The sequence below is a fragment of the Bidens hawaiensis genome, unplaced genomic scaffold (assembly GCF_021521415.1).
Source record: "Bidens hawaiensis isolate Kalapana, Puna unplaced genomic scaffold, B.hawaiensis_p1.1 tig00026186_1, whole genome shotgun sequence".
In the NCBI taxonomy this organism is placed as follows: domain Eukaryota; kingdom Viridiplantae; phylum Streptophyta; class Magnoliopsida; order Asterales; family Asteraceae; genus Bidens; species Bidens hawaiensis.
The window spans coordinates 57,959-69,542 of record NW_027494210.1 but is presented as its reverse complement, the minus strand read 5'-3'; the positions used below and the strand labels follow the sequence as shown (position 1 = coordinate 69,542).

General features: G+C 34.7%; 1 protein-coding gene across 1 annotated transcript; it reads right to left on the bottom strand.

Moving 5' to 3' along the window:
• Window positions 1-6,058, bottom strand: LOC143573027 (uncharacterized). Its single transcript, XM_077058018.1, has 16 exons — window positions 5,941-6,058; window positions 5,732-5,863; window positions 3,366-3,503; window positions 3,223-3,273; window positions 3,012-3,101; window positions 2,794-2,940; window positions 2,593-2,703; window positions 2,427-2,486; window positions 1,748-2,260; window positions 1,490-1,648; window positions 1,280-1,400; window positions 1,070-1,203; window positions 728-1,003; window positions 502-636; window positions 238-419; window positions 1-134 (listed from the first exon to the last, which is right to left on the bottom strand). Exons 1-16 carry the CDS (start codon window positions 6,031-6,033, stop codon window positions 68-70), a joined length of 2,409 nt encoding a protein of 802 aa, XP_076914133.1. The 5' UTR covers window positions 6,034-6,058; the 3' UTR covers window positions 1-67.
• Between the last annotated feature and the right edge of the window lie 5,526 nt (window positions 6,059-11,584).

Here is an 11,584-nt window from a genome sequence, read left to right as displayed (position 1 = left end):
GCAATGCAACTATGCAGAACTTGAAAATATGCCAAATACTAAAACGACCACAAGCGTTTGTAAACGTCTACACAACAAGCTCATCTTCAAGAAAACTGTACTCGAATTTAAATTCTGTTTTGATCCTTTGACACCTGCAAATCATATTAAACCAACTGTCAGCGAAACACCTGTGAAATTATGAAACCGTTGTTTGATACAATGTAACCCTAAAAGCAAGGTTTAAAGTAATGATACCAGCCATTTTGCATGTCATCGTTGCCCATTTGAAAATCGAAGTAGACATAAGTTCCTTGTTCATAATCATCAGTGGCAACCTTGGGCTCTTCGTGTCGTTGAAACCATGTGTTGAACTTTTTATGGTATCTCCAAGATTGTTTCTTCAGTTCTTTTGCAGCTAAATATTGTTGATACGTGTTCTGTATATAAAAACATGTTATAGACCAAGATACATGCTAATTAGGTTATAGCAACTAAGACGTGAAAGAACCAAAGAAAAACCTGCTGATAGTAAAATGCGAAAAACAGAGTATCGGTCCCAACGTTATCAGACCCGTGACGTTCCCAAAAGGCTGGATTGCTAACAATTGGGGCTTGCACTTGGGGATAGCTTTGAGGGGTCACAGTAGGATGCCTCTGAAATTTTTAGAAAATTAATAATAAAAAATATTAAGAAGTTCATTTAGTTAAAAGTGGTATAATATAAGGAAGCAATGTTTGTTCATACCGGAACGTAAGTCTTTGCACGCTCAGAATCCTTGGGTTGTGGAAGCTTGTAGAACGAAGACTCCAGCAACTGCAAGATGGACTGCTGGTCATGAGTGGGTCCCGCGTTTAAACTTAAGGCACTGAGGCCGTCACCGACCGCACCAAGATCAGACACGCTTCTTCTACCAATGACCCCGAGGCTACCGATTTGACCGGGCTGTAAAGGTTGACCAGGAGAAAGATCGACATCTTTTGTAACTTTATCTGCCTCAGCCACTGAGCCAGGTACTCCAGCCTATATAAACAATTGCAAACACAATTAACTGTTATCAAACGTAAAGTATAAAGCATAAAAATATACCTGAATATCTGATGTGTATGGCGCCTTTGCATCATCTTCGTTGGCAGGATTTTTTTCAAGCACAGAACTTGTGACAGAATCATCAGATACATTTTGATGTTGTTGAGACTCATCAGCTTTCACATGACCAGCTTCTACATGAGTATAAATTATTATTTACGAAAATTAGAATATACTTTGCAAGACAAATATATAATCATTTAAGCATACCAGCATCTTTTGAACCAGTTGGCATGAGTGTGTGCTGACCAGACAGTGAATGGATTAAACTTGGTTTTTGCTGGTCGGATGTGACACCTTGAGGTGATGCAGCTGAACTTTGGGAGTTGAGCTGTAATCATAAACAAAGTGAACAGATGACATAATATTCAAACACATATAATAATATTAAAATAATAATGATCAAGAAAAAAGACATACCGGTTTCAGAAGTGGATTCTGTTGTGTAGTAAATTGCTTAAGATTCCCACCGGAAAGGGTGGGCATGCCAAGTAGGGTACCCTGGCCCTGTTGCACCTGTTGTAAACGTTGCAAGTAATTCTCCCTTTGATCGGGTACAATTTCAGGTCTTCTATGAACCTGTTATAATAAGTTGCATATATGAATCTAAGATTTTGTTTATATCGTAAAGATTTTATGTATCAAAATGTAAAAACTAATGTCTCTTTAGAAACATACCCCTTCATGTGTACTTTGAAAGGAACTTCCCGGTCTCCATTGTATTCCAGGAGCTCCGGGAGATGAAAACACCCTGCTTGTAACACCTGCCACCTCACCATTACCACCACCATCACCGGCATCACTGGTCTTGCCACCTGGTGGCAATGTCATTCTACTACTTAAAGGAGAAACCAACGGCGGCCCGCTGCTAGAAACTGTACTACTGGAGGTGACTGGGATGGTGAGTGAGGGCGTATTGGTCACACCAGTTTTACCAAGATTCTTTAACACTGCTTCAGGAAGGGCTGGAGATGGTTTCCGACCAATCTCTTCCTCTTTGGCGGCATTGTTTATTGGTGATGAAAAGGTAGAATTGTCCAAAACGCCCTTCACAGAACTTGAACCTACAGGGATTGCATTAGTTCCTGCTGATGTTGGAGAAGCAGATGGAATTGATGTGTTTTTAGGACCCGCATCATCAGCTTGTTCCTGTACTGTATCACCGTGTTGAGCAGAAGGTGAAACTGCGGCCTAAAAAGGAACAAATGGCAAAACTTACATTTACAATAATTTCACATATTTATAATATTACCAGAAACCATAGATGTAGTATGAGGTGTAAATTGCATAACATATATTACTGAAGCTTAGAAACTAAATTCAGTTTTTTATGTTTCTAAGTGGAGCAATTGCATACCGGAGAATGAGTTGAAAATGTAGATTTTATGCTTAGACCACCACCAGTAGCACCAACACCCTGTCAAAACATAAATTAAACGAAAAAAGAAATGATATATATATGTGTGTGTGTGTATGTAAAGATTGCAAAAATAACCAAAGGATGAAATATATATTAGGATTACCTTAACAAGACTAGGTGGAACAGCGGTGACTAGATCTTCAAGTGACTCTACCTTGTCCAATGGTAAGGTGATGTATAGCATGTCCACATCATCAAATTCATCAAAATCTTCCTGTAGAATAACGAGAGCACTTATAGTATTGACAAATGCAAGAACTCAAATATTTACAAAATTCATGAAAAAATTCATAAAAGAAAAGACCTGATTTCGTTCCACATAGTCGTCCAAGAAATCCTTAATATCATTAACTTGTTCAGGACTCAACTCATCATTATCCAGCAGTCTCAATATCAACTCTAACTTCATTATGTGAGCCTTGTGCCGAGTAATTGATGACTCTAGATGAGTCTGTGAAACATGATTATTAGACTATGAAATTGTAACATATTAATTGATAGACAATGAACTAATTATCTTACCAATCTTGGTGGCCTTGCTTTCCCTTTTTTAACAGACAGCCCCTCCATCTCAGCTTCAAAACTATCAATTTGGGATTCCAGCTCAGACACCTAATGAAGAAGTATACTTAAAACACAATGTCCAATGTTGTTTATAAATCAAGTTTATTTGAACACACTATTTATGCAAAAGATAAAAATATTAGTGATAATAATAAGGCCAGTTTCATACTATATTATTCAGCCAATCTCTAGTTTCTGACTTGGCTTTCTCTTTTGGATCCTGTAACAGTCAAAAAACAAAAGAAGCCTCACTAAAAACACATGCGAAACCAATCTCACAGTTTCTTAACTTGAAACCAATGTCAATCTTACTGTTTTAGGCTGCTGTCCGAGGCCTTCCTTTGAGAATGCTTTTGTCTTTGTTTCCTTTTCACAGATCTTAAACCGCTCCATTTCTTTCTCTATAAGCTTCCTTGCATCCATTAGAGCCTGATCATAAGAGGCACTAACCTATGTCAACATTTGTCAGACATAAAATTTGTATGTCAATAAAGTAAAACTAACTTCAAAAAGAACTAATTATCTCAGTATATAACCTAATTACTAAAGATAGAATTGAGAGAGAATCCGAGTAACAAAGCCGCTCTGTAAGATTGATAGAAAGGGGCCACCTCAAGGTTTATAACCTAGCTAGCTAATGCTGCAGATTCCACAATTATTTTCAATACTGCAACAAGGCAAACAATAATTATCACTTCTATTCATGGTTGCATAAGTCGCTATGAGGGAGTTGTGAGTAGTGGGCCTAGGCGTGGAATACTCGGACATAGTAAATGATATGTCAAATATCGTAGGTTTACTAATATTAATAACAAAATATGTGATTATTAATATAGATCAAAACGATACATGTTCGAATACCAAAGTATTTCAAAACTGATATTCTTTAATATTATTTACATAGTTATTCTCGCCTTCCAATGTGTCTCTGATTAAAAGCAAAAACCAGTGAAAAACAGGTGAAAACAGCGAAAATTTGGCTTGACTGAAGTATCCAAGTTGGACCGGCTAGCTCCGTGCTGAACCAACCAGCTCCGAGTTTGATCGATTCCAAGTAATGTTGGCCGAGTTGAAAAACTCACCTCAGCCAATTACATCTAGACCAATTTTTACAACACTTGCAACAAGTATGGCAAACAATATTGTAACTTCTATTACTTAAATAAACAGCATTCATAATAAGCATCAACAAATTAGTAATAATTGAAACCCTAAGCAACCAAATTCCATTAGCAAGTAATAATCAACTGAACTACCTTCTGATTCAGAAATTAATTCTCGTTAAATTATATATGTCAAATATCATAAGTTTAATAATATTTATAACATAATACGTAAATATCTGATCAAAAGTATAGATGTTCAAATACTTAAGTATTACAAAATTGATATTATTATAAACATAGTAATTAGTCGATTCCCATCTTCCAAGGTATCTCCTTAAAAATAAAAATAAAAAGCGAAAATCGGTGAAAAACAGCTAAATTCGATGAAAATAGTGAAAATCCGACTTGACCATTTTGGGGACTTACTCCGAGTTTGACAAATTCGGTCTAACTGCTAACAATGGCCGAGTTGAAGAAACTCGCCTCGGCACCCTACCGAGAACCGGGCACTTGCCAAGTACTCGGCGGCACTGATTTTACAACACAGCTTCTGTTACTTAAACAAGCAGCACTCACAATAAGCATATACAAACTATTACTAATTAAAACCTTAAGCAACCAAATTCCAACAGCAAATCATAATCAAATTAAACTATGTGTGTGTGGCAATAACATAAGTTTACTAATATTAATAACAGAACACGTGAATATTAATATAAATCAAAACAATACATGTTCAAAATAATAAAGTATTACAAAAACTGATATTCGTTCTTTTAACTTATAGACAGTAATCATTGATTCTCGTCTTCCAAGGTATCTCCGTGAAAAAAAAATGAAAAAAATCAGTGAAAATACATGAAAACAGCCAAAAATCAATGAAAAACAGTGAAATTCGACTTGACCGAGTTGAACCGACTATATCCGAGTTTAACCGATTCCGAGCAATGTCGGCTGAGTTGAAGAAACTCGCCTCGGCACCCTACCGATGAGTACTCGGCCACCTGAACCAATTTTACAACAGCACTCATCATAAACATCTACAAATTAGTACTAATCAAAACCCTAAGCAACCAAATTCCAACAGCAAATCATAATCAAATTAACATATATGTGTGTGTGTGTCTAATATCATAAGTTTACTAATACTAATAATAACAAAACATGTGTATTAATTCTCGTCTTCCAAGGTATCTCCATGAAAAAAAAAGAAAACGAAAATCGGTGAAAATACGTGAAAACAGCGAAAATCGATGAAAAACAGTGAAAATTCAACTTGACCGAGTTGTCCAAGCTGGACCGACTAGCTCCGAATTTGACCAATTCCGATCAAATGTTAACTGAGTTGAAGAAACTCGCCTAGGCACCCTACCAATGAGTACTCAACCGATTTTACAACACCGCTTCTATTACTTAAATAAATAGCACTCATAACAAGCATCTACAAATCAGTACTAATCAAAACCCTAAGCAACCAAATTGCAACCAAATTCCAACAGTAAGCAACTAATAATAATAATAATAATAATAATTATAACAATAATAAAATTTCACTAACAATTAACAAACTACCTTCTTATCCTTGATCTCACTAGACTGAATCCACGTCTTAATCTGATCTCTATACCTCTGCAGCTTCTTAATCTCCTTCTTCAAATCCGACTCATACTTCTCCTTCTGATTCGCATTCTCCGTATCGTAAACCTAATCACCAAATACAGCAATTAAACCCTAGGTAACCGTAATTAAACTGAAATTAATATTAATAATTATGAAATTACTTTGTTCCAGATGCTATCGAAGACATCGACGCCTTCCTGAACCTTCTTTAAAACTCGATCGATTTCAATCTGAAGCTTACGACTGGCTCCCATTGATGACTGTTGAATGTATCATATACAGTTTAATGCCCCAGCAGTTAATTTGATTTGACTCTGTGTATGTGTGTGTTTTGAGGAGTTAGGGTTTTGGTGGTTTGATTGAAGAAGAAGATGAGATTTATTATTTATATTGTTGTTATTATTATAAATATCAAGAGTTACGAGATGATAAATGATAATGTTAAATATTGTTGAAATGATTTAGATTTGGTTTCGTGTTAAGTGATGGCTATTTGAAACTAACATTATTTGGATCGGGGATGAGCAAAAGAGCCAAGCCAAGCTTGACTCTTGTTTGACTTACAAGTCAAACAAAGAGCTCGAGCTTGGCTCGTGAGTACATTTTTAAACTCAAGCTCGGCCAGGGGTGCAATCGTTTTCTTCGTTAATGGGATAAATTTCGTGTTTTTTCCTGAAAATTTTTATAGGTATTAAACGCGATCACTGCCAAATTATTTTTCCAAAAAGCTACTGGTCACCACCAATTTTTTTTAAATATAATACCCTATCGTTTGATTTTTTTTTTATAAAACCTCACGGTTTTTATAAACAAATGTTATAAAATTATAAAAAAACTTAGTTTTAATAGTACTCAAATTTGGAGGGGCTTGTTGTTATTTATTAGATAACATAACTTGAAAAAAAAACGGGAATTTTAAAAAAAGGATCGCCCTAACCTGCTGCTTCCCTTCTGCCTTCTGTTCTGTCTGAGTTTGCCAATCGCCACCGCCCACCGTCCCACCGTCGTCCGCGCTCATCCATCGCCGCCGCTTATCCCCGCTCATCCACCACCGTAACGTAATACTTTATCTGCTCTTCCTTTGTGTTATTGTGTTGTTAAATCAATGATTATAAAATTAAGGTTTGTAATTGTGAATTGGGGATTTAGGGAAATTAGTCAATTAAGCTTGTAATAGGAATTGTATGATGAAATTTTACTCTAACTTACCCTATTGAATCTTCTTAATTAGGTCTAGTTTTTTTTAATTGTAAAAACAATCGTTTTGAATGAATGAAAAAAAAATTTATATATATGGATGTCATATTGTTAGATCCGACCCGACCCGAACCACCAACACGAACCGAATCGCCGACCCGAAAATTTTTAGGTCCGTGACTTCGTTCACCGCCATAGCGAAGCCCAAGCTTCGCCACTGAGCACGGCTTGTTTAAATTATACAAAGCTCGAGCTTGGTTCGTAAGTACATTTTTAAGCTTGAACTCGGCTAGAGCTTGACTCGTTTACTATTTTTCAATTATTTTTTATATAATTATAATTATTTTTGCTTTATTATATATATTTTTAAATTAGATATATTATTTAGTTATTTTTCTTTATTTTTCGTTACACTGTATATATTAATTAATAATTATATATATATATATATATATGTATATATATATTCTAAAATAAATATATAAATGACAGATTCATTTGGGCTTGCGAGCCGGCTCGAGGTCGATAAGTGAAACTCGGGCTCAGGTTCGTTTATTAAATGAGCTTACTTTTAGGCTCGTGCTCGGGCTCAAGCTCAACTAAGCTTGGCTCGATCGAGCTTTTTAACGAGCTGATCTCGAGCAAATGTACCAGTACTCGTATAGGTATTATACTGTATTTTTGTTATTATTTTAGTACTGTTTGAGGTTTTGGAATTGATACGGTGTATACTGTATCGTACCGAGTATTTTCGATACAGGTATTCATTTTTAATGACTTTTAGAATCGGTACTTTTGATATCGGTATGTTTTGATACAAGTGCATTCCTAATTTAAGTTTTATATACCTTACAAATTTTGGTGTTACGTATATAAAGAGAATTTGATTTAATGGATATTAGATGATGATAAGTTTTATATATTTTACTACTAGATTTTATCCCCCATATTACGGGTTTGTTTTTATTTTTTGTTTCTAATATTTATATATTTTTTATTTTAAGTTTATTTATTGTAAGCGAGATAATTATACACTTAGGGTTTGATGATAAAAGAGTTTCACAAATAAACGTGATGTTATAACCCGCTTAGAAGATATCTAGGTTTGGTGAGATCCATGATCCGTCCCGTATTATGTGGGTTGTTTTACATCTTTAGTTTTTTTAATATTTATGTTTTATATTTTAATTTTCTTTATTGTAAGAAAGTTAATAATATACTTACGAGGGTTGTTTTACATTTTTCATTTTTTAATATTTATTTTTTTGGATTTTAAATTTTCTTTATTTTAATAAAGTTAATAATATACTTAGGCCATGTTTGGCTTTCCATATTCGCACCTCCTTTTGACTTATAAAAGTTGTTTTTAATAAGTTACTCTCTCCAAACTTATCAAAACCTTCTTTTTCCTTCCTTTAAAAAGTTTAAAAAAGTCACATTATCTAACATCTTTTTAACTTATGAAAGTTAATAAGTTACAAGAAGGAAAAAAAATAAGGAATCCCAAACACCCCATTAGGGGTTGATGATAAATGGTTTAACAAATAAATGATATGTTATAACCCGTTTAAGAGCTATATGGATTTGGTGACCCATGACCCGCTTATTTTTTAAGGATTTTTACATATTTCCCCTTCCTAACCTTTGAATTACATATTTCTCCAAAATACAAGTTTTTAATGCAAAATATACAACACTCTTTAAGCATGGTTTGGAGTAATATGTAATTTCAAAGTTTAGGAAGGGGAAATATGTAAATTTTTTTTACTATAAAATTGTTTCTTAATTATAAATAATATTTTTTTTTAAAAAAAATTGATATTAATTTTTAGTATATCTCTATTTTATAAGATTTTCACAAAAATATTTGGTAAGATTAATTTTTAACTTAATGATATGTTATAACCCGTTTAAGAGTTATATGAGTTTGGTGAGACCTATACCCGTGAATTCGGGTCAAATAATGATATGCTTAAAGTGAGGTTCAACCACAACATGAGGAATCAGCTGAACCTTCACAAATGTTATCTGAATTTCAACACTTGGATGGCATTGACACCTTCAACAGATGGTTTCCTTAATAGATATAAATTTTATTTTATGTATTTCTTAGATTCTTTGGGTGTGGTTCTTTTAATAATTGTAATTATGCTTTTAAATATTTCATGTCAAGGTTTAAAAACCAATTTCCATGTATTGAAAGGTTCGGGTATGACAATATTGGACTAATAATGAGGGTATAATCCGGGCGTGGGCGTGGGCGTGGGCATAGGCAGTCACATCCAAGCTAAGCAGTTAAAGGCCCGGAAAGAAATCCCTAAATAGCCAAACACCAGTGACTGGAGCTAAGGGACTCAGCCGGAACTAAAGGTCCAGGTGGTAGGCGACACATGAAACGGGCCTCGCCAAGCATTTGATGCACAAGATTATTGTTTGACAAGAAGATCTACTGAGACGCTAACTGACAACCAAACAGCCAAGTAACATGATGGTTAATAATATTGTACATTATGCATATAATAATTTTTATTAGCACGGGAGGATTATAAGCTAGCATTACAATATCATATAAGTTTTACTTTAAAAAATATACAATTTTGGTCTCAATTTTTTGTCTTGTCATCATGACATGTATGGTTTACATAAGTACATAACACACGATAAAAGTAGTGTGAAGTTGATACAACACAACAAATTTATTTTATTTTCCATAAAATTTATAAATAAAGAAAAACTTAACCCTCCCATTTCTTCTTCGTTGCCCCATCCACCATCGTCAACATCCACCACCTGCTCAAGCATTGGAGATTGTGATCGTACTTCATTTCTTAACCATTACGAAAAAAAACTATAAATCGGTATAAGCAAATCAATGAGTGAACTCTCATATCTTGAAGGGCCAATATGTGTGCTAGATACATTGTTTATTGGTTACAAGAGAAATCAATTTCATTACTAGTTCATGGAGAATAACGGAGAAGGGGAGTGTCCCGATGGTGAACTCGTCTCATGATCTTTGACGACAACTTGCATAATCACAGGGGTGGAACCAGAGAAGGGTCAAGAGGGTCCACTGAACCCTAGCAATGAGAATTTGTTGACTAGTTTGAAAAGGTCCAATCTACCTAGTTCGCTAGTTGCCTTGTTTCACTAAAATTCTTAGTTCCAACATCTTAAAACACATCAAAAAGTTGATATATTTGACTGATTGGAATAAGTTTTTAGTTAAATCAAATTCACTCATGCATTAATTTTAAAATTTGAGCCTAAGATGACAAAAACACATTTATACTTAGAAGATCACCATATATTCATCCTCAAATTCAAGTACTTGCATTTAACCACCTTGAAACTGTGGTTAAGAGACAATTAGTTTTAAGTCAAATTTTGTCAAGACCTTCAAAAACTTACATTGGCAATGCTTTCAAACTTGTTGCTTTCCAACATGTTGCATTATGTTGAAAAAGTTGAACCCGACGAACATCAAAACACGGCATGCAATGTTGTTGAGACCTGATCGTACCGGTCCGGTTCTATGTAGATCGTTCAGATCCCAAAAAACCGGCCGGTTCAAACCGATTCATTGGTCTGACTGGAAAACCAGACCGGTTGAACCGGTTTATTATGAAAAATATATATATATATTTTTTGAAAATTCTATTTTTCAGCCTTGATCGTCGTTTTTGGGAGAAAAGTTGTTCAGCTGGTCCAACTGGTTGAACCGGTTCGCTATCCGATCTGGTTATGAAAACATTGGCGGCATGTTAAGGAATGTAAAGGAATTGGTGGGTTGGATTTATGATTTGATTTTTTTATTTCTTTCAAGTCTAGAGTGGTGTCGACCTGTTAACGACCTGAACCCGTTTAACCCAACCCTACACGGCGCGTATGTTCTTATTGTCTTAGGAATTGCCTTTTAAATATTGTCTTACCCAGATCTTTTTTTTTTTTTAATATTCTCAAACCAGATTTTATAAGTGGATAACCATAAATATTTGACACAATATTTGTTCAAAAAGATTAAAAAAAAAAATATTGGACACAGAGCATTCTGGGTAAACATGACACATTCGTAAACAAGAAGTGCCCGTTTTGACCGGTTATCCAACCCGTCCATTTTGCCATATCTGCTGGGAACATAATCTACGAGTCAAATTTAAAATCTTGTAAATGGTTGATTCTTCAGACAAAGAAGCCAATTCACTTGAAAATCGGCTGTATAGCAACGGGTTCCCTGCTACCGGTAAGTTAAAATGAGATCATTCAAGACCGGCATAACACCTTGTAACGACGGATGTCGCAGCACGCAGTCTGAATATCCCACACGTTTTTCATGATGTGGTCAACTTTGACCTTCCGAATGACACTGGCAAGACCGGATGTCTACAGTTTTTTAACGAGAAAGCGTTATTAGCAAAATTCTTAGCTGATTTGATTCAATAAGCTAATCAAGTGGCTTACTCATTAGACGAGTTAAATGTGTCATGTCCACTTGTCGAACATATCCATGCTAAGCGTTGAAGTAAATGATACGTTTAGTTAAACATGCAACAAAAATGACGTATGCAATTTAATGGTTAATGGTTAAGCATTTAAAAAACAAAAATG

Bases quoted from the DNA above. Each gene is read 5' to 3' on its own strand.
- LOC143573027 (XM_077058018.1), bottom strand. From the start codon at position 6,033: ATGGGAGCCAGTCGTAAGCTTCAGATTGAAATCGATCGAGTTTTAAAG. The intron at 5,864-5,940 runs GTAATTTCATAA...TTTGGTGATTAG, and splicing joins TCGATAGCATCTGGAACAAA to GTTTACGATACGGAGAATGC. The intron at 1,204-1,279 runs GTATGCTTAAAT...ATACTCATGTAG, and splicing joins AACTGGTTCAAAAGATGCTG to AAGCTGGTCATGTGAAAGCT.